General features: G+C 40.5%; 1 protein-coding gene and 1 long non-coding RNA gene across 15 annotated transcripts in view; one reads left to right on the top strand and one right to left on the bottom strand.

The window, feature by feature from the left end:
• RABGAP1L (RAB GTPase activating protein 1 like) overlaps positions 1-20,933 on the top strand; it is a 260,477-nt gene extending 239,544 nt beyond the window's left edge. For 10 of the 12 annotated variants that reach the window (XM_075507874.1, XM_075507873.1, XM_075507877.1 and 7 more), the window contains 7 exons: positions 2,120-2,212; positions 9,617-9,727; positions 12,119-12,223; positions 13,445-13,528; positions 14,027-14,098; positions 15,477-15,674; positions 16,050-20,933. In XM_075507874.1, the coding sequence (XP_075363989.1) occupies positions 2,120-2,212; positions 9,617-9,727; positions 12,119-12,223; positions 13,445-13,528; positions 14,027-14,098; positions 15,477-15,674; positions 16,050-16,205 (819 nt within the window). In that variant the 3' untranslated portion in view covers positions 16,206-20,933. Of the gene's footprint in view, positions 1-2,119; positions 2,213-2,492; positions 3,378-9,616; positions 9,728-12,118; positions 12,224-13,444; positions 13,529-14,026; positions 14,099-15,476; positions 15,675-16,049 lie in introns of those variants that run through there. The other 2 variants (XM_075507880.1, XM_075507885.1) reach the window with 1 other exon arrangement.
• Positions 6,541-21,494, bottom strand: LOC142412506 (uncharacterized). Of its 3 annotated transcripts, XR_012776502.1 has the most exons (6): positions 21,366-21,494; positions 20,927-21,068; positions 18,816-18,899; positions 10,806-10,970; positions 8,004-9,017; positions 6,541-7,714 (listed from the first exon to the last, which is right to left on the bottom strand). It is a non-coding gene; the product is annotated as an uncharacterized LOC142412506 (long non-coding RNA). The 3 variants fall into 3 exon arrangements; XR_012776501.1 differs by lacking the exon at positions 6,541-7,714 and having other exon boundaries at positions 7,782-9,017; XR_012776503.1 differs by lacking the exons at positions 6,541-7,714; positions 18,816-18,899 and having other exon boundaries at positions 7,782-9,017.
• Between the last annotated feature and the right edge of the window lie 1,598 nt (positions 21,495-23,092).

Raw genomic sequence — 23,092 nt, forward strand, 5'->3', positions numbered from 1 at the left:
AAGGTGAAAAGGGGGATGCTGCTCCAGGCAGCTGTAAAGGTGAAGCCGTTGGTGAGTTGCTGCAGTGGTCAGTGGAGGCGGTCCCCAGCGCTGGGCTGGGCTGCATATGGCACCACTCACATAAACGTGAGGGGCTCCCCTACACATGGGGGAAATGGTGGTGGGGGAGGTATTTGTGCAGCTGTGTGGGTGGGAGGTTTGTCTTGCTCTCTGTGCAGTGAGACTTACTTCTTATGTGTACTTTAAAGGCTTTATCCAATTGTAGTGAAAAGCATCAAAAATCAGGACAATCTTTGGTTGAGCAGATCATCTTCCAAGTTACACCGATGTTGCACCTTTTTGCCATACTGTGCCACAATGTCTCCCTCATATTTATCTTCATTTTGTGCTGTTAGCATATTGGAGCACAAAACTCCCCAACAGCACAGGAGAACTAGGTTTGGAGGGTGTCCAGCCTGGGAGCCTTGATCTGCTTCTCTGTGTAAGATCACAGTAAGAATCGTGGAAAGAGGGAATAGATCAGGCTTCGGATGTGTGATTGGTTCACTTCATTTAGAATACTACTTTGAAATGATTTCTTATTGTTGAATATTAAGTAGCCTCAACAGTTTCAGGCTGCAGCTAAGACAAAATGGGCTGGGTTTGCATCTTGAATGTTGGTCAGTTGAAACGTAAAAAAACACCTCTGATTTAATAATTTTCATTTCATTGTGTTTGCGCTGTTAAGCGGCATCAAAGTGAAATTCTCTTGTATGTTTGTCCAAAGGGCTTCATGGTTTTATGTTTACCCTTTTCTCTTTGCTTTCTTTAGGGGGCTTGGTTTAAGATTTCGTCAGTAATTGTGGGCATTGGTGCTGCTTTATTAGTGCTCCCCGTACACTGTGCTTTGCAGATCATGGATTTCACATTTTCCACCTGTACCTCCCAGAGGCCTCTGCAGTGACACTGAGGACTTGCTTGGTCCCTTTCTGTCCTACAGAGGAAGGAGGTATTGGGCTGAAAACCAATAAAGGGAAAACACCACCAAAACTACACGTAAACACATTATCTCTGCTCATTGGCAGTAATTTTTTGCCCTAAGGCAAGGTGACGGTGGCATGTCCTCACACCAGGAGTCAGCTAGACACGATCAATATAGGCAAGAGGAACAGATATATACGTAACAGATCCAGGAAAAGCGTATGTTTACAAGTCATGATGGTACATGGCGTGAGGGATCTCTCCAGCTGCCAGCAGATGACCCGACACTTAGCAGGGCCATCTTGTTGTTGTTGTATGGTGAAGACAGAGTAATGCTATCAAAGGTCTCCAGAGAGAGATGGGATCGCTCATATAGCACAGTGTACCCAATTAAAAGGTGAAAGTAACGCAGAGCATCTCCATGCTTTGTTTAAAAAAATACAGGTGTTCTTTGTGTACCTTGTCTCAAGTTGAAGCTGTGGTTTCCCGGAAATCAAGCTGTCTGGGACTTGACCTTTCTGCATGGTTGTTTACCGCATTTGCTTGCGATTTCTATGTAGTCGCCTCACTGTTTCCCTGCTGTGGCTGGAGGCGGGCACTGCAGCGTCTCCACCTTTGCCTAGGAGGAGTCTGATGCCAGACTTCATGAGGGCATTGGTCACAAGCCGTAATTTAGACATTAATACTCTTTCAGCAATAAAAAACATTACTCTGATCTCCCCCCAAGGAATTGTCCAGTCCTTTTGCATGCACGCTCCTTTCTTCTAATCTCACTTTTAACAGTCTTCTTGCTAAGGCACTGTTTTGTTGAGTCATACCTATGAAAGCCTATTTTCCTCTTCCCTGTTCTCTCACTCCTGTTGTTCACGCTTTTTTCCTTCTTGTTACTCTTATTAAAATGTCTCTACTTTACTTTTGTTTTCCTTTAAATATTTGAATAATTAAGAACAGTAGGCACAGAGAGATTTCTGTCGATGTGAACTGTATTGGTAAGTGTTTGACATGGCTTGCTGAGTAGGGAAGGGGGGGCAGCGGGGAGCGACTTTATTCAGCAGCGGCTTTCCAGGACTTCCTTGGCTTCCTGTTTGCAAGGAGAGCTTTCAGCCTTTCTGGTGTTCCTCTGATCTTTAAATCCATGTTTTCCAAATGTGTTCCACAGGTGCCAACAAAAAAGCTGAAGAAATATGAGAGAGAGTACCAAACAATGCGAGAGAGTCAGCTGCAGCAGGAAGATCCTATGGACAGATACAAGGTACGGGAGATGCTATATGGGAACCTGTTTCATTGGCTAAATCCCGTGGGGAGTGACCCGGTTCCAGTGGTTAAGCAGAGGTGCGTGTACTGCGCTCACCTCTCTGGGATATGCCGATGCAGATCTTAGGAAAGTTAAGTGGCAGGTGAAACCCATCCCCTTTCTTGAACAAGCACTTTGAACACTTGGACTTAGCATTTTTTCCAGGAATACTTCAATCACTATTTGTAACTCTCAAGACATCTGCAAGTAGCCACATATAATATTTTTCTTCTTTCAGTTTATATGTTTGTAGGTAACTCTCCTGCTGTTGCACTTTTATGGGAGATCTTCATGAGACGCAGAAACAAAGGGTGATTCTCAGCTACAGACACAAAAAGGAGAAAATACACATTGTTCTAGCACAAGCTGTGTGCAGTGGCATCCAGAGAGACTTTTGGAAGATGAACTCTTCCTTGACTGATATGATCCTTGTTATTCATTTCTGTTTATACCAAGCGTTAGTAATTTTTTGTTAATAATAAGCCTAGTACGGTGGGACCCAGAGCTCTCCTGGGTTCCCAAGGTACTACTGCAATAGAATTAATAGCGATAAATACCCTGCTTTAAAGCAGCAGAGAAATAAAGGTTCAGTTATTAATATGATAGCTTAATAGCTCACCAGAAAAAGAATAGTTCTTTAATTTTGGATCAGCATTGCTTATCTTTCCAATGTATTTGCTTTATTGTCACTGCTACATTCTGTTGCCATAGGTTTTTGTGTGATGGAGGCTCTGCCTCTAGGCATATACTTCACTTAGTGTTCAGGTTACATTTATTGCTTACCCTGTTTTGAAAAATTCCATTTTCTTCAGGTGAAGCTGCCAGAGATGAAGCACTTTACTGCCCATTGCCCAGGTTAGCTGGGGACTGATATTGCTTACATATATACCTGTACTGTTTTCCTGCTGTTCTACATTGTGCCTTAATATGTTAAGTGACATTGCAGCTGGTACGGAGTCTACCAGGAGTGTGGAGTAGTAAATAGTTATACAGGGTGCAACAGGTTTATGTGGTCTGTGAATATAAGGAAAGTGCACAATGTTCAGAAAACCACAGTATGAAAATCTGTAGTGAAAGACTATGCCATAATTCGTAAATGTGATGAGATAGAGTTACAGGTACAGACAAAAACAGATGAGATAGAGTTACAGGTACAGACTGACTTTTTTGTTTAAAAAGTATTTACCTGTGAAAAATTATGTTTTGAGTGTAGTTCTTTTGACGTGAAAGGGTGTAGATTTTATTGTTTGTGAGAACTGGGACTGCTGTAGCAGCCAAGAGCCAATAGTGAGTATGACCTATTTAGAAAAAACCCACAACTTGCTCCTAAGTATTTTTCCAGTGGTTCACTTATAGTACTGTGGAATTAAAATAATACTTAAAAAACAAATAAGGCTTATTTAAAGCTCTGTGGAAACATATTAACTAGTTAATCTTGGGCAATGGACGGTGAAGAACATTATCCCCAAGCTGCAAATAAGTATATAGAAAGTGACTCTTTGGCCACTGTTTATGTGAGTCACTGTCACAGTCGAGATCACAGCCTAGGGTTTTGGCTTGCACTTTTGCAACTCACCGTGTGATTTTTTTATTAAGCCAAATTGGGTCTGATCCTCTTAGCGATGCTGTGATGAGAGAAAGTCCCTATAGCTGGTTAGTTGCACATTAAGTTCAAAGTTCAGACGCATTCTTCAGCTGATGAGTGTCATGGAGGAATGCTTGTAAGTGCTCTCTGTTCCTTGTCTTGCTTGTTTGATTTTATTAATGTGTCAAGCTGAGGTTGGTAGGAATTGACATTTCAAGAGTGTTTCCAAAGGGCAGCAAGAAACACAAACTGTGTGGGTCCTCGCAGGCAGAAAGTGGAGAGCCAGCTTCACTTGTCCCTTAAATGATCGCTCTGCAGCCTGTGTGTTTAGAAATGCATTTCATTTTGGCAGCATCGGTGCTAGACTTTGCCCAGCCAGGCTTGACTGGAGAAAGGACTGAGTCCACACTGTTGAAAAGCCAGTATTGCCTCTGAGTGCGGCATTGCTGTTAGCTCCCTCTGGCCTTCTGTGCTCTCTCTGTGGGCTGTGCCCTAAAGGCCTACATTGTTGTAATTTTTACAGTTTCTCTTCCCAGAACAAAACGAGTTTTTGGTTTACTGCCCAGGAAGGGGATGTTTCTTGGATGGGATCGCTGGAGTGGAGATCCCTGCACAATATTCCTCTTATAGGTCAAGAAGGAAATGGGCTTTTAGTCTGTTGATAGTTTTTCGTTATAGTTTTTGTTGTTTGCAGCATGTTACAGTTTTTATTGCCAGTAGAGATTTGTCAGGACCACAGAGACATTGGCACTTCTGAGTCGCAGTGATGAAGGATGTCTTGAGTAAGACACCTACCTGTGACCTGGCCCTCAGTGGAAATGGCTTCATGGACGGTGGAGAGAGTAGGAGATGGGCTGTGCACTGCCCTGGGGTGGGAGCAGCTGCTGTGATGGCAGTGGGGCCCCTACTGCGCTGCTGTCTCCTCCTCCTGGTCCATCCCTGCTGCGGTGAGCAGTGGGAAGGGAACTTGCTGGAGCTGGCACAGCTCTCGCGTGCGGGTCTGACTTTCACCCGGGCATCCAGGAGAGACCAGGACCAAACCACAGCAGTGTGAGAGCGTGGCGTGCTTCTTCCTCTCCTCCCCAGCACTTGGGTCCTAGAGGTGTTCCCGAGCACCAGAACAGTGGGGCTGAGCAGCCTCCTGTGAAATGCCAGGAAAGAGACGCTTCCTGCCTGAGGGCAGCTGGGTATGTCCAGGCAGGGTGCTCCTCCAATCCCACCGACCCCAAACTCTCCATAGGCTCCAGAAAAGGGCTGTTTTTGCAACATCTGGCTTGCCATTAACCAGTCACGTTTTCTTGACAGGTTAAATTCATATGCTACAATAAGCTGTGTTACATGCCACAAGAGTTCCTGCCCAGCTCGTATTTTACATGTTGATTGTGATTTGACTTGCCAAAAGAACAGTATTAAAGAGTGCCATTATTCTTGGTGTTTGTTTCCTTCTGTGTTTACAAGTATTATATAGGAAAAGTGTATTTTTTTTATGGACACCTTTTTACTTTATTTTCTATTGCTTATAACAAATTATCACATTTTTGTCAGATAGATTTTTAAAAGGTGCAAAAGTAAGTATGTTCTAACCTGCTGTTTGTCACCGAATTTCATGACATTTGGTTAAAGTAAATTACAAATCGCCTATAGAAGCCAGGAGGAAAAGTGAGTTGCATGTGCAGAAAAAATAGCAATATCGTTCAGACAGATATTTTTCTATGTATTATGGGGTTTTTTTCTGTTTTTGAGAACATCTCATGTAACAGGGTTTTGGTTGACTTGATGAGAAATTGCCAGAGCTGGGCTTGGGACTTCTTGATTTAAAATGAAGAGCATATAACCATACAAAGAAGGGCTGGAGTTTTGCAAGCAGACTCTGCTTGTGCACACAGTTCTGTTCTGAGGGTAGAAACGCCTTTTCCTCTGTGGACCTTGTTATGCAACGGAGAAGTTGTCTCTCTGAATAAATGTGTAATTTGGACATAAGAGCCTTTTGCATGTTTGAAGTGGAAGCAAAAATTAATACATTGGTCATTTTTATTTGGAGTCATGGTAACTGAATGGTGACTGTCATAAGGAAAAACTCTTGATGTGGATCGTCGTTTGTTTGTGGTTTTTAAAAAAAGTGTGCTGGGGCACTTTTGGGAACACTTCTTCAAAGTCAACAAACAGAAAACACATGAGAGGTTTTCCTGGATAGTTTGCTGTAAAAGCCTTTTGGGTTTCTAGATGGAGGTTCACAGGGTTTTCCTTCAGAGCTCCTCCACAATCAAGAGCCCTTTTCAATGGGCTTACGAAGACTTCAGTTTGCTCACATCCAGAAAAATGAATTTTAATCAGTGTTTTCATTCCACCATTGCGGATCTGTTCATGCCCAAAGATCTGGGGTTTGGGTGTTTGCTCATCAGAAAATGTGACACTGAATTGCTTAACAAGGTTTGTGACTCGTTAACGCCCCGGTTGAGTAGCAGCACAGAGAGGATGCATCATCGCCACTAATCTTGTCAGGAATTGCTCCTTGGTGCTGGCTGGAAGGGAGCAGGGGGTGGAGTTCAGCCTTTCAGTCTTCCTGAACTGAGGCTTGCCTACTGCTTTCAAATTTGCCGCCTTCTTTCCGTCCAGTGTGTGATGGAAGCTGGAGTATATACTCTTTAAAACTCAGAACCAAAAACTCACTGAAGAATCAGCAATATTTTTTTTGGCTGTCTTTGTTGGTATTAAAAATTATTTTATATCCTGTTTTCACTGTCTTTACACCAATGGTTGAAAGCAGTATTTGGTCTGTGACTTTACAGGAGGTAAGTTTATTTGTGTTTGTATGTATCAGCAGTGTTTGTCCCTTTTGGAAATGCAGTATCCTCCTTTTAAAAGCTAACCAGTGTTCACCAGCTGCCTTTTGAAACCGGAAGGAGGAATTTGGGAAAGAGGAATCTCTTATTTTACTGATTGTAGAAACTGAGCAATGCCGAAGAGAAGGAAATCGTTGTCATAGTCAGTAAATTGTTAGTGGTGCGTAGAGAAAAGGCAGGAAGCTGTCTGTTTACACCAAGGACAGCTAGCAGGTCTGACGAGTTGGCTTATGCTAGGTTACAAAATGCTGTCTGTGATGCGAGTCCTGCTGTAACGAACCAGCTCCATCTGTTGAACTTTATGCCATTGCGAATGGTATTTTATAAAACCCTGTAAATATTTCAGAGCCATTGAAAATAGTGTGGTACATACGAAAAGCGCTATTTGCTATATTTGTCTTTACTGTATAATGTTAGGTTTTATTTAGACTTAAGCAGATTAAGAGTTTCCTCCTGAGGAAGGAGGCAGTTTCTCACTGCTAGATCTGGGGGGAGGAGCTGGAAAAGACAAACCATCTAATCACGCATACTGCCCTGTGTGGAGGAAGAGTAAAGGTGGCTCTAGAAGAGACTTTCAGCTGGAAATTAAAAGTATGGTGAACGAGATAAAAACATCTCTTAGCTATTGACTGGATGCCCAAGGTAAGAGATCTTTAACTTACTAAGAACATGCCATGTAAATTCTAGTTTAAGAGGAGGATAGCGCATTTCCAGCCACATAGCTTGCTTACCCACTTGTCTGCGAATGCAAAGCAGGAACTTCGAACTTCACATTGTGTGGCTTGCTTTGTGGACACTGAAGCTTTTGGCAAAAGCATAGCAAAAATGTTAAAGCAAACTTCTTTCTGGATTATTTTGTGGAAGTCTTTAAGAATTTCCTGATTTCTCCAAGCAACATCCCTATGAGAAGGTATTGGTGCTGCAGCAATACCAACCTGATCTGGTCCCAGATTTTAGGTGAAACCAAGTCACTTTCTGACAACTGCTCGCTGGCAGAGCTGTGTCTATAAAAATCCACATTTCCAAGATGGTCTGAACAAAATACAGAAATAAAGACACACTGGAGCCTATTATTATTATTATAGACTGCAGTTTAGTTTTACACTTTAAAGTTTATATTATCCTTACAGAAGAATTTTACTTTTAAAAATTCCTTGTCCCAAACAGAATACAGTGCAATTAAAATAAAAATATCCCCAAAGTTATGCATCTTTTAGCAGTGGTTATTTTAAATGTGTTAAAACAAAAGTATTTTACTTACAGTTTCTGTAACAAAACAAGTTATTTAAAGTACGATCTTTTGGAAAGGAAACAAACTTACTTTCCTGTACAGGGCAGTGCACAGTCTAGTTGCACAATAGGGTCACATCAAGGAGAGAGTATTTGCAGAGGTTCTGCTTCCTCCCACAGAGGAAGCTCCCACACAGAAGAGACCTTTTTTAGCATCCTCTGAGAGCTGTAGTTGTCCTTTTTTGCTTAAGACAAGCATGCAAAATCTTCTTGCAACAGAAATGAAAATTGCAGTTTCATGGTGGTGAGTTTGGAAAGAAAAAAATATCTGGGCGTAGCTGTTGAGCAGGAGGAAGTGCAGACAGGTGAATAATGTGCTTATGCAAAGAAATCACATTTCGTAGGAAGGCATTCACTGAACAACTCTTGGAAATTTTTTGCTGTCTTAAGTACTGATACATACTCACTTTTACTGTTTTTTTTCTTGGAGAACATAACCTACCTTTTAAGTGAGCACAGGTCCTTTTTGAAATCTCAGCATGTAGGTTATTGCTCCTCCACCTATGAGTTTCCATATGAACTTGGTATTTTTCCTTGAGTTTCCATAGCGCACAGATTCCCTTTATAGTCTCTTTTGGTATGAAAGATACATGGTCATTGTGTGACTGAAGGCTAGCGCATTTTTTTCTCTCTTAAAATCTGTTTGAGGAGGGCACCTCTATCTTTCCCACCTGGCTGTGTTCTTCTGAAGATGAAGGTGTGCATTTGATGTGGACTCCTGGAAGTCCATTGACCCACAGACATCTTCTGAATATAAGTCTGTTTCTCAGCCCTAGAAGAACAGTCACTGACACTGGTTTTTAAAAAACACGAATTACTACAGTTCGTTCTTCTCCTGTGTACTTTCCTTCTCTAGTTAGCACTCTTATCTAGTGATTTCTGCCTGTGTGGAGTGGGTAGGGAGTGTCGTGCAGCGAGGACCAGGGTCTGCAGTCTCGAAGTTCTGCATTTTGTGTTGCCGTGCATTGGCCACCGAGCAGGTTCTGGGCCTGTGCTCAGGGGTTGAGGTCCCCTCTCCATCTGGCACCTTTTCTCAGCAGGTATCCTGTAAGACGGCACTGTTGTCACTGGCGCAAGTTACAGAGAAAGTGCACAAGCGGCAATACAGATTATACGAGCTGTAGGAAGTTCCCTGCTAAATGCTGTTCTTTACTGGTCCCACAGAAGATGGGAAGTTGGCACTACATCATCTACAAAATGGACTATTTTTATGGAGTCCTGCAGACAAAATTTTGTAAAATGGAGCAGGACAGCTTTCTACTTTCGATTGGAAACATTACTATGAGTATCTCTTAATTGGTCCCTGTTCACTGCTGCTGGGTGGGATTTTATCTGCCTAATTTCTTTTGATAATGAGCAAGCAGAAACCAAGTGCTTTTGTGGAGAAGACTGTGTTTACTTTTGACAGAGAAACCCCGCAATCAATGTGTCACTTATGTGACACAAACATAACCATTGGGATGTAAGTGGAATCGCTGCATTTGCACTGCTGGCTTAATTCACTGTTGTTTCCCAGAGCAGCAGTCCTGTCTTAATGTGCACTCTTGCCTTCTCGGTGTTTTACACACACAATATACTCGCTTATTGCTCTTTAATATTGATAAGGATTAACTTCCTTTTCTGGTTGTTCCTTTCTTTCTGCAGAGGGAAAACCGCAGGCTCCAAGAAGCAAGCATGCGGCTGGAGCAGGAGAACGATGACCTTGCCCATGAGCTTGTAACAAGCAAAATTGCCTTACGAAATGACCTGGACCAGGTAATGCTAACAAAGATGGGTCCCAGCTCAGGCTTGGCAAAACCAATTTTAGCAGCCCTGCTTTGTGCTTAAGTGAAAGCATGAACACAACATTAAAAGTATAATTATTTGTGCTTTTATTTTCCTGACAACCTCGCTCCTAGTTGCAGACAGAAAGCTGGATTTCCACATGCATGCAACTGTAGGCATTCACAGTGGTGTCTTGCCAACACTTGACTGCACCTTCTCTGTTGTGGATTGTTTTAGAAAATGTAAGCCATAACCTTTAGGCAGATAGCAAGGAACATTTACTTGAAAAAGGTATCACGTACTCCTTGAAAGACTAATTTCAAGGGAAGTTGCCTTGCAGAATGTCTACCGCCTTACGTGGATCCATTTTTCACAACAGTTTTAGTACAGCCAACAAAAGTCAGGGATAATGAAGTGGCATGGCATCAAAAATTAGAAGGGCTCTTGGGTGTCCTTCAATAACTGCTTTTGTTTCCTGTGAAGACTGGAATGTGGAGGGCAGCAGCATTCAGAGCCCTTTATCTCAGAGATGACTGTCAGAGAACTACACATTCAACACTCCTCTTTCTGGAGTGTTTTATGTAGTATTGATAAATGCCATAACAGTTATTATTAAGGTACTAACCACAGCAGGGCCATGCTCCAACACACCTCATGATTAGTCCCTTGCTCATTGAGGGCTGTAGTGCCTTTTCTAATGTAAAATTTTTTCCTGCAAAGGCCTCTCAATTTGATTTCCCATAGTTATTTGGCTTTCTTTATCTAACCTCAGAATTGTAAACACCATTGACCACAGTTGTGCTATTTGTATTTCTGTGTAGGCAGATCCTTGACAGGCTCTGCTGATTTGGATCCATGTGATTCTAAAAATCTGAGCTGTCTTGGTGAGCAAACGCAGGCAGAGATGCGCTTTGCATGATGGAGTGGGCAATCTCGCGTGAAGGCCAAAAGCAATGTGTTGAGGTCCTCTATCTTCACTGGGAATAGCTGTACATAAAGCAGCTTTATGTCTGCTGCTGCCCATGGTTGGTTTTTCTCAAGTATCATACCAAGGCTGCCAAGCACATACCTTTGCCAGTGCCATTCCTTGCTCTCCTGCATACAAGAGTGGCTCCATGAAGTTTTCCCACACCCCGCCTCAGTTCACTGGCACTGAAAGAAAAGCTTTGTGCTACTGCACCCCTCATCTGCAAGGACAGGTGATATCGTACACCACTGCAGGTGCTTGGAGAACCTGGAATGAACACATAAAAGGAGGAAAGATTTGTAGTTCCTTCAAAGCATATCTTAAACAGGTTTTTCATCAAAAATGTCCGTGTAATCCCTGAGTTCTTTTGTTCTAAGATGTCAATCTTACCAATTTTCCATTCTTTCACTGCTTGTTTTCCTTTCTCCCGTACAGCCATATACCCACTAAGCAATGCAGGAATCCTCAATCCATCTCCTCAGTCATGGCCCTGGTGGAGCTGCTTTTGCTACCCACAATCGCCACTAACACCTCATTAATAATTAACACTGTGGCAGATAGATAAGCTAATACCACCAGCAGTGGTAGAAAACCAAACTGCAACTCGGAGACAAGTTCTGTGCTGTTATTTGTTGTTTACAATGCCATTTTCCCTCTTGTATTTTCAGCAAACTAAGTATTATTTGACCACAACCATTGCCTGTTCTAGCACCTAGTTACGGAATAGAAGGAGTGGTGTGATGCAGTGTGTATCTCCCAGTTGGGGAGGTCAACGGAATATATCCAGGCATTGAGAAATACATTTCTTTCCTGGTGATCGGTGAGGATAGTGCTCACAAAAACAAAGCATTTCCAGTATGTTTCACCATAAGCTCAGCGCTTCAAAGAAAGGAGAGAATTCATATTCTCCAGTACACACAGTACACACACAGTACCGTTTCCCACGGTAATACTTATTTGCACTGATAAACAAACCGTTTTATCTGGTGGTCCCTTTTGTCTCTTTTATACTTGTCTTCGCCTGGACACTTTGAATGAGTTATCTGAAGTTACACAGGAGCTAAATCATGCTGCCCTTGCTTAGATTAATATTGTTCCCAGCAAAAATATTCTATACATCACTGTTTGTGTTAGGTTTGTATTAGGACATAGTATCTATGTTTACTTGCCGTCTGGGCATAGGTAAACATTTGGCAAAAGGGTCCTTTTGCACAGTTGTTGAAACACAGTGAAATAACTTAGAAAACAGCTACTTGAAAAGGGAATTTCATATAAAAAGTAGGTTAGGTGAGCCATCAGAGGGCAGGAAAAGACAGTGCTAGAACCTGAATCTGCAGTATTTCTGAGATGTATGTACCAATACATTTGTATTGGCACAGATAACATCTGATTTACACCAGTGTTTCTAATTCTAGGCTGAAGACAAAGCGGATGTTTTGAACAAGGAACTTCTCCTGACCAAACAAAAGCTAGTGGAGACTGAGGAAGAGAAACGGAAGCAGGAGGAGGAAACTGCTCAGGTAAGGCATTCTTCAACTTTTCCCATTTAGCAAGGAAATGCAAGCAAAAAGATATGCAGAAAAGCAAGAATGTGTTGCAGTTGCAGAAAGGACTTTGTCTTCAAAATGCAGTCGCAATTAAAAATTTACAGTGCCAGGGTAAATTTTTTTTTTAAAGTATGTTTTTCAGTGTTTTCCTTTACTTTAGCTCTGAATGTTCAGTTTTCCATACCTTATCCTCTTCCCAGTATTGCAATAATCATTTTCACTGGTGGTGAGCAATTGCAACTAAGGAGAAATGATCAGACCTCTTTTAATTATCTAAATAAGAAGCTGGAGGAGTTGTTGCCTCATAAGAGGCCATTCTGGATTCAGCTGCTCGTTCTCTGAAATAAAGCTGTGAACATTCCTGTCTGAAGCTAGAACCAACAGCAGAAGAGTTGAGGGTTGAGAGACTTTTGCTGACTAGACCTGACCTCATACTTATTTGGAAAATGTTCGGTCTTAGTTTTTTAATCCTAGGTATCTAACGTGCTGAATACTGACACACACAGAAGTAGGTTTCAAAAGTGATACCCTAATTTTTATTTTTGCCATTTGACAACAGTGACTACAACAATCAAACAGTAATTCTCTGTGTCTCTCTAAAATGGAGGTTGCCAAGTTCTCTGTTTGCTGTAAACCAGGCAGCGGAGGCCTTTTTCCTACTGAAAGGGCTCTCAAAATTTAGTGGTTCTGAATGGTGGAGGAATGAGTTAGCTGTATTTTAATGCAGCACCACAGATCAAACCAGATTTTCTCCTGTTATGGAGATGAGAGTGATAGTGCTGAGAGATTCTTCTTCCTGTTCCATCTCCAAACAAACAATCTGTCTGCCCAAACCTGCTGTGACAGTGCACAGATAAACAAAACCACAATCAGTAAAACCCACTTAATAGTAATGCTCCTGTTTTGTGTTCTGTGCACCAGGCTGTACCACCATTTAACGCAGAGAAAGAGAATTAGCCTACAGGAGAATTCTCAAAGCAGGGATACACTGTATCACAGTATAGACTTTTTGGTTGTAACTGAATATAAGTATTTGTATACTGAGTAAATCAGACACTTGTCTGAAGAACTGGAATTTGGTAAGAAGAAGCTGTAGAACTGTTGTAAATACAGCAAGACTTTGAGAGAACAATCTGATGAATCATTTTGAGAACTTCTTTGTGTACTGTGTAACTCCTCTCCTTCAATTCCTAGCTGAAGGAAGTCTTCAGGAAGCAGCTAGAGAAGGCAGAATCTGAGATCAAGAAAACCACAGCCATTATTGCAGAGTATAAACAGGTACTGTTCTAGAGACGCTTTCTCATATTTCTTTCAACCTGTTCTGAGAGCTGAATTTTCACAGTTGCAGATCTCATTCTTTAAGTAAGACACACTACATTTCAGGCTTTCAGAGAGCAAGCGTTGTAATTTGTCATAAATCTTTTTGTGGTTTTCCTAAGAGTCTCCTAATTTAGGGAATCAGGAATAATCTGTCTTTCAGGTAATTCTAGTACTGTAGGGTGAATGCTTCTTTACTCTGTGACATAACACAGTATAAACATTACAAACCAATTAATCCATAAAAAGTTCCGGTCTCTGTGTTCGGGTTCTGTATTGAATACTGCCATTTTTTTCAGTCTCATTACCAGCAGCAGTGGATTTGTTAAGGGGGGATGCATATACCTGAGTGAGGCAGAATTTAAGAAATGTTGGCTCTAACAAAAATCACTGTTAAAAAGCACAGGTTGTATTTTAGTATAGTAAACTTTAGCTAAGAGACTGCTTTCTCTGCTCCAGATTTGTTCCCAGCTGAGTACCAGGCTGGAAAAACAGCAAGCGGCCAGTAAAGATGAACTGGAAGTTGTGAAGGTGAGAATGATGCCTCTACATATGAGACGTTTCTAACACAAGTATTGCTAAATGGCAGGGATAGAGGACAAAATGTGAATTGGAGTTTAAGGTAACAACAGCAGTGTCCACCCAGCTGTACTGATAGCCCCACATGCATTTTTCATCAGATGTAAACAATGAAAGGGTTTGTTTCCTTTCACAGTTCTTTATCTTGTATCAGACAGGGTGGAACTCTCAAACTGAAGTGCATATAGTACTTGGCTTTTCTTTTTCCTGCTGAAATGTATACTTTTGGCAAAAAATGTAGAGAGACAGTATTTGGTTGGATGTTTTAATTAAATAATAAAAAAAAGGCTCTCTAGAAGAGAGAACGTGTTGCTTCTCCAGTGCACAGTGGAGGGGTCAGAATTGGCCAAATTGGACACTGCTTATATTTGGGTTTCTGTCATTTAAGCAGAGTTGGTTTAAGTAATTGGCACAGCTTAGGCCACCCCCAAAATTTCCATAGCAGTTCCTCTCCCTTCTCTAAACCTCCTTGCCAGGAACATCTGCACCGGAGGTAAACATTTCCTGATCAGGTACTAATTCCATCCCTCTGCTTTGTCACTACAGAGTAGGCAGGATTGCTTTCCCTCTGCTATAGCTTCTAGTTGTTCCCTTAGTACTCAAGCTGAACCTGCTTTGTTGCTTTTTAGTGACTTTTTTATGTTATTGATAAAAAAAATAATTCTAGGATTTATGTTCCTATAATCTGCTGAAATAGCTCAATATCCCATTTTAGTTTGTGCGAGCCAGGCCAGCTGTGCTGCATCTTCAGCCATGAGTAACTGGTTCACCTCTCCAGGTAGCACGAGAACCTTACTGTTGTGTCAGGCGTTGCTGGCAAAAAGGGCCATCCCCTACGATGCTAAACAACCACCAACGGGACAGTATTGGCCCTTGCAGTGAGCACAGGCTGCTAGCTTGTTTCTGGAAATATGGAAAAGCTGCCTGGCATTCTTTAAAATATCAAAACCTGTATTAATTTGGTCAAGTGCTTTTATGGAAGACAAAAAGCCCCTAGAGTGTAATTTACTCTTCTGAATTGTGCTGGCATAAATATGGCAAAATACTGCAAAGCTTTGGTAGCAAGAAGGCTTGAGTAATTCTAATCTAGGAGCAAAGTCTCTGTGCTTAGACAGAGCATGCCAAGTAGATCTTAGGAATTTTTATACTGGTTAATATACCCTGGAAATTGTTCATGAACTTCTCAAATTCTTTTCATGTCAAATATGAAAACTGCAGTAGTAGTTCGAGAATTACTGACAGAAAGGCAGTCTAACATAAAAATGGTTCTTCCAGAAAGCACAACAACTCCTGTAACATGGATTAAAAATGAGCTTTCTGGGTATTTCAGGGTAAAGTGATGGCCTGCAAACACTGCAGTGAGATTTTCAGTAAGGAGGGGGCACTGAAGCTGCCTGCTGTAAGCACGGAGAATAAAGGCATAGAAACAGATGATGAGAAGGATGCACTGAAGAAGCAGCTGAGAGAGATGGAGCTGGAACTTGCACAGACAAAACTGCAGCTTGTGGAAGCCAAGTGCAAAATTCAGGTGAGTGGAATCCCAGTGCAGCAGGGCAGTCTCCTTAACCTCGTTGTGCTCAGTCCAAAGTAATTCTGAGTTGTGCAAAAAATTGTTCCAAAAACGAGCATATACCTGTACCACTGTACACCTGCGAACTTCCAGAACAATTTTCTATCTTAAAAAAAACCTAAAAAAACCAAATAAACAAAACCCCCAAAACCACAAACCAAAAGAAAGAAAAGAAAAAAAGAAAAGAGGTTTGCATTCCACAATTTCAATGTCTTCTCTCCCCGGTGCCTGGGAGGTTGCAAGGAAAGTGCTGGATTGCAGGGACTGAGTTTGAGGATGCTTTTTTGTTAATTAATTGGGTTTTGATCAATACTGACTATTCTGCTTTCTTAGGAGCTGGAGCACCAGAGAGGAGCCCTTATGAATGAAATCCAAGCTGCCAAAAACTCTTGGTTTAGCAAAACCCTGAACTCTATCAAAACAGCCACAGGCACACAGCCACCACAGCAGCCTCAGCCGCCCCTGCCACCCAAAGAGGGCAGTACATAGTTCCAGCCAGACCTGATACAAGAGCACAAAGAACAACACAGCTGAAACCCTGGAGGATTCTTCCAGTGGTCTCCCCTTGGGGAAAGGACAAAAGGCAGGAGTGCAGGCTTGAAGTGAAATTCTTCGGTGTTTTTCATTCATTCTGATGTGACCCTTTTCAGAGGGGAAAACAAATAATTCCTGTTTTATGTTGAATTCTTACTTCCCAAACTGCCTTGCTGAAAGCCACGTTCTGGTACCTTCATACTGTTACACTTTATTTTATATGACTAGATGGTAAATAAACACTTCAAAACTAGGTCTTTAATACATGACTAATTATTCAAAATTATTTTTATCTTGCATAGAAGGTTTTTTCTTCTTCTGGAGGAAGAGAGAGAATGGAAAATGTAAAGTACTGAAGCATAATCTCTTCGTAGAAAGCACAGTGTATTAAGTACTAGTGTGTGTGCGGGTGTCTAGGATAACTTACGCCCTGGAACCATCTCAGAAGTTTATCGCAGTGACTGCGTCCTGCAGAGAAGCACTTTTTGTAAAGCTTAGGCCATAGCAAAGATAGTCTTGTGCTCTCTTGGCACAATCGTTTATCAGCTTCCCTGATAATTTTTTAGTTTTGATTGTTTTTTCTTCAGAAATGTAAGTAGTGCAGTTCTTTGTAGCACTGTTGTTTAAAGGCTATTTACAGCTGAACTGGAATTTAACATAAAGTTATCTAGTTCCCTTTTTTATTTCATGTTTATACTAAGAATTCCAAGAAATAATTCCTTCCACTGGGATAAAGGGAAAACTGTTCAACATTTATTTGATGTTTTTGCTGAGAAGCAGAGTGAAGACCTTGCATAGTTTTGACCTTTTGTGAATCCTGTGCAATAAAGGGTAGGTTTTATGAATAAAATTAATGAAAACCTTTCCCTGGGTCTATATTCAAATTCTGAATTTGGCACATAAATGACATATCAAATAAAAAAACCAAAAGGCTTGTGCTGCACTGATGAATAAAACATCGCAGAAGCAAGATCTGTTTCCTAGTAGTATTTGTTTAGGAAATGCTACGTTGGTATTACTTATTTTTATAAAAACAAACATTTTCAAGTGGAATACAAAACCTAGACTTTCCCGTGGGTAGACTTCTCTGATGATTCCCAAACCTGTCTGTTTTTTTTTATATCTCTTAAGGTAAGAAAATTCAAAAGCATTTGTTTTGACTGAACATAAAGTGTTTATAGAAATACTTATTTCATGGAAAATTAAACTATTGCTTGAACTGATGGGAGTATTTTTTTAATTATACCTGTCATGTCTAAAGATGGTCTTGCAGGTAAATACCATTGCTGGACTAAAGGTTGTGTATTAATTGTTCTATTTACAAAATTGTTCCAGGGACATTAGTTCTGTTTTGATCTTTTTTTTTTTTTTTTAATTCTAAAGAATGACATATCTTGTCAGTTTTGTACAATAAAATTTAATGATACCCATCTTGTGCTTTGTTGTCAAGCATAATTGTGAATTATTTTAAACAGGGTAGTACAAATTTAATGTTACCTGTGCCAAAGGAATGATTCTGAATGGCAGTCAGCTGTTTGAAGTAGAGATCAAAATATAATCACTATCCTGACACAACTATTCTGCAACGAAATTCTCTCTTCTTAAGAGAAAGGGGTTAAAAAATTTTAATATTTTAAAATGTACCTGCAAGAACAGTGATTATCTGAAAAGATTAATACAGTGAGACGAAGGGGGGGAGAAAGCAGAAGGAATTTCTTTTGCAAATATTAACAAAGATCTTTTTCCCTGGTCACTTTCTTGCTAATAATATTTGCATAAATGTTTCTGTTCTCTTGACTGTCTAAACCTAGCGTTAGTCATTCACTTACCAGTTCCGCTTCACACTCAGAATGAACTGCATAATAAATTTGAAGTGACATTAAAGAATACCTGGTGAACATCTGATTGTTATATTTGAGAGTACTGTGCCGATGAGTGACACTGATTGTTTGACAAGTGTCTGAATTTCTCATTTCATTTATCTTAAATCATACTTAGAAGTGGATTTAAAACTTTGATTGGAAGAATGCAGTAATAATTTTTAAAAAAAGGCTAAGACTGTGATTCCGTGAGCAGATGAGTTAACATAACAGCTCACTGCTGCTCAAAGATCTCACCCCTCCAACTCCCCGTTGTACAGTTGTGTCCCTTGTCCTTGTTGTGGCACTTCCTGGAGATGATTAAAAACAAACAAAAAGAAGATGTGGGTGGATTTTCCCCCTCTGGTTAGTCTTTTGCCAAGTTAATGAGTTAAATCATCTCAAAGGGTCCAATGAGCGCAAGCGGATCATGGGAGTGGGACTTCACATCAAAAAAGAACTGTTAAATAAGCTCACCATGCTTCACGGAACTAGCTTTGACACAACATCATCTTTCTCAGTGTAGCAGCCCTCTGACTTTGGAAGTTGAGTTTCTGTGACAAAAACATGTTTGCTACCTGCTAGACGTGATGATTTCAAAACCTTGTAGGATGGAAGCTGGCTTACATCAGCAAAAAAAGTTTCAGAAGGCAATGGCTGCATTATCACTCTTGGCAATGACATAAAGGCAGTAAACAATTTTCACCTTGCGTCTGTAGACCCAAGGTACCGTTTGTAGCAGTAGCATTTGGAAGAGTAATATTTACGTGGAAACTGTGTCTTTGCAAAACTGCTGAAAAAATAAGAAAATAGCTCTATGGCATTATCTTGATGAATAAGCATATTTATATTCAGAAACCAGGAAAGGAGCAAGACTGCAGGATTAAACCCAGGCAAGCTAAAATTCTACCTGCTGACTATACATGCTATTGGGAAACAGCTTCCTGTGAGAAAACAAATCTGGGTTTTAATTAGCCCTTTCAGCAGCATGTGACAGAGCTACGTGCACACATATCCCCCACTGACTGATCTGTTGGGGATAGCTGGCTTGTTGTGTAGCTTTTCAGCAGGAAACATCATCAAGGTCTCACTGAAACTGTTATTTTCATGTGGCACTGGAACACTCATAAGTCTGGAGTGATTAATATTTTTTTCCTGAGTCAGTATTAAAACTATTCATCCACATCAAGCTTACATTAAAAGTAATTTGAATTTTATAAATATATATGTGGAACTAAATCTTATTTTTTAATTTTATTGAGAATGCACAGTTCTGAAATAAAGCCTTTACTTTGATTAGGGACAAACCTCCAAAGAATATTTTCAGTACAACTATTTTATCTTGTTGGATTCTAATCTGTTCCTGAGATGCCCAATATGGAGGAAAAAAAAAAGTACCTTTTTTTCCACTTTAAAAAAAGTTGGTTTTACTTTGTAACACTTTACAGGATAAATGAAGCAAGGCTGATTTAGTTACCTGGTATATCTGTGAACTAGTCTTGTATTATCTTTGTGAATCAAACTTAATATTCTAAAGTAATAGGACTTATTTCACGTAGTTTAACAAATACTAAATGTACCTGGAGATAATTAAAAACAATAAAATAGAAAATATCATGTGTGCTGTTAATCCAAGAAACTGCAAAATCCCTGAGGTCCATATGCATTAATGCTTAGGAAAACCAGTCTCAGAAAAGGTAGTCGGCCATGTAATCAGTACTGCCAGCTGACAAACACATCCTTGTCCTGCCCATTAATGAGTATGTAACTTGCTACAGCTAAGTTACATTGCCACAGCTAAGTTAAATTACTTATAGAGGCAAGCAATTTTTTTTCCTTGTTAGACATTTTGAAGGACTTCTCTTGGCTGGCCCTTGAAATTGCTTTTAAGATAGATGCTTTCATCTATGCCATTGTGTTAAAAATAACTGAAAATACAAACAGCCATTTACAAGGGGAGAGGGAGACAGAAAGTCAAGAACAGCAAGAATTCAGCCCCTTGACAAAGCATGAAGTATCTCATTGACTTCAGAGTCACAATGTTACTCACTGACTGGATGTGGCAATTCAGGAGTAAATAAAAATCTAAATTTGCTGGCACTGAAGTATCAAAACTTGGAAGCTACATAAGTCATGCTTTCTCCACAGCATAAAGGTAGGGCTGTTCCCTTCCTTCTATTAAGTAGTTGCAGTGAAACCCATGAAACTACTTGTATGTGTGGGAGAACTATACCTCTTATTTTGATTTACTGTTAGACTCAGGGATAATTGGCATACTTCTGCATAATCTAATAAGCCTAAATACCTTTGGCATTGAAAACAGAAACACTCTTACCTTACAATGCTGTTTTTCTTCCAACTGCTAGAGAGAAAACCTTAGTATATGTTATTGTCAGAATGTAAAGATCAGGGCAGAGATTTGTCTCTCAAGACTGAGGGACTGTTCTGGCTGACAAGCATGCCTCTGTTACAGCTGAACCCTGCAGAATGGGCTGTTGTGCAAACAGCTGGCTGCACTAGACATGTAATGCTGTGTATACCCAGGGCGGCGAGTATACACAGCGCCAGGCATCATGTTGTTCTTGCAAACACAAAAGCTTGAACTAAATTATTTTTCTGTCTGGAGATGTCCCTTTACCTCCTTCCTAGTAATAATACTAAGGGGAGACACAATGAAGCACTCAAGTTTGGACCTTTCAAGTTAGGTTAGGCATACATCACAGCAGCCTTTAGAACTGCTAATCCATAGATGGGTTTTGGGAAATTCAAAGAATTTGCAACCGGATAAATAATACTCAGCACTGATCAAGATCCTACCTTTCCCAAGTCAGAAGTCTACATAATTTATTTCAGGATCGTGACTTAACACGTACAGGTTAATCCTCCAGGAATACAGGGCTCTCCATGTCTCCTGGATTCCAACTGCTTTGCTACTGAATGTATTTCATGCTATTTTTACCTGAAAAAGAAAAAAAGATATGGGTAGAAAATTAGGACATTACTTCCTCTTATTTTCTTATTCAGTGGGACTTGCTTTTCTTTAACCTGTAAAGGAATATATATGTATCTTTGGAAAACTATATCTTATATATAGAATAATATATAGGAAACTGAATCACAAAGGGATAAATACATCAAAAGGATTTGGTATCATAAATTTCATTTGTGATTTGATACCACCAGAATCCTGGGCTGTACTGATTTCCTTTCAGTTTCTCTTATTTTTGTATTTTATATAATACATGGATGGTACTACCGATGCAAACAGGAGCAGATGTTCTCAGATTTTTCTCCAGATCCCAATTCCCTCCTTCCAGTAATTCCTGGGCTTACACTGCTGCTGCTACCACCTTCAAAAGCTGTGCCAGGAGCTCTCTCAAGCTTTGGGAACTGTTGCTTTCCCATGGAAGAAGATTCTCTGGCTTCTCTGAACTGGGAAAAGATGGCACATGAATGCAAAAAAGGGTCTAACCAAGCATGATCCAGATCCCTCAAGAGTCTGCCATTCAAGGTGGATTCGCTTCAGCACACTGACAACAGAGAGCAGCTTCAAAGCTCTCACTCCATTACAACGAAGTTTTCCAGGTTTGGAGTTGCATTTGTTGTCTGGGTGTGTCCCAAGTTCATAAAATATATTTTCGTAAAGAGTTCGGAAAAAAGAGCATCATAGTGATATCAGAATTTTAACTGAGAACAATTCAGTACTGCCAGTTCTTCTGTAACAAATCCATGTATTATATAAAGTATAATATGGAAATATAAGTGTAATGCTTGTTATTAAAAGTGCAATTCAATGTACATGGTCACAACAAATGTTTACTTTTTTAATTGTTACAGAATTGTTTGGATCAGTACCTTGTTATCATTGTGTGAACGATGCCTTGTAAAATAAATGGAAACGCAAACAAAATGGGAATAAGGTGCTTATTTTCATAAGCCATTTACTTAAGAAACAGCTTAAATCTGTTTGCAATAATAAACAGCTGCTGTGCCAGGTCTTCTGATGCAGGTCACTCCAGCCGGTTATTTTCAAGCAGCACTACTGCACTAAGACACAATGACTCGACAGACTAGCTGTCCAAAATGTGCGCATGCTACATAGCTAATTCCAACCAGTTCGTTAGGATAATGTACTCATTCACAAGGGGTGACCTGTTCCACAGGAGTCTGACAGACAGGCACTGTGCTAGAGAGCTAACGGGTCACCTTGGTCCTCTGCTCCAAATGCTAGTCTGAGGTTTCCAGCACAGAGAATGTATCGGTAAATGTGCTTTTCCTAAAGGTCGTTGATATATAGCAATGGGGAAACAGAAGTTGTTGTTAAGGGTTTCAGGCTTCCCTGGAAGTACACAAGAGAAACAGGCAAGTTAGCCATGAGGCTGCATGCCTGAAGGAAGAGACATAGGGAGCAGAAGGAGCCAGCAAGAAACTGAAAACTGACTTTGGTAACAGAGAAGCATGGCTGAGCAAGAACTGAACAGAGTGGCATTTAGGGCAGTCAAAAGTATTCAAGTGCTTTATAAAACCATTCTTCTATGGGAACAATTGCTCTAGGATTTCTTTTTTATTGAGATGAACAGCCATTGTTCTCAGATAACTGGAAAAGCACACAGCACTTCAGGGGAAGATACGAAGGCATAAGAGGTAGAAAAGCTGAGGATTAAATACTTCCAACTAGTTAATTTACCAGACATAACATTTTGTATTGATTTACCTCCACGTGACTATCCAAAGACAGTTTGCCATCAGTTGCTATCAATGCCTGCAGCCAGAAGGAATGGCTACTATCTGCTAGATAAAGAGGCCACATCCTTTCAGAGCCTTCTCACATGCTTCTTCCCCCTGTCCCCAGAGCCGATGAGTGCTGAAGATCATGCTGCACTGTATTTTGTCTGCCAGACAGACTAGACCAGGATCTTGCAGTTGAGTTTCAGTACTGCTACTAATTCTAACCTAGCTCCTTTTCCCCCTCCTGATGCAGGA

The sequence above is a fragment of the Mycteria americana genome, chromosome 7 (genome assembly GCF_035582795.1).
Source record: "Mycteria americana isolate JAX WOST 10 ecotype Jacksonville Zoo and Gardens chromosome 7, USCA_MyAme_1.0, whole genome shotgun sequence".
In the NCBI taxonomy this organism is placed as follows: domain Eukaryota; kingdom Metazoa; phylum Chordata; class Aves; order Ciconiiformes; family Ciconiidae; genus Mycteria; species Mycteria americana.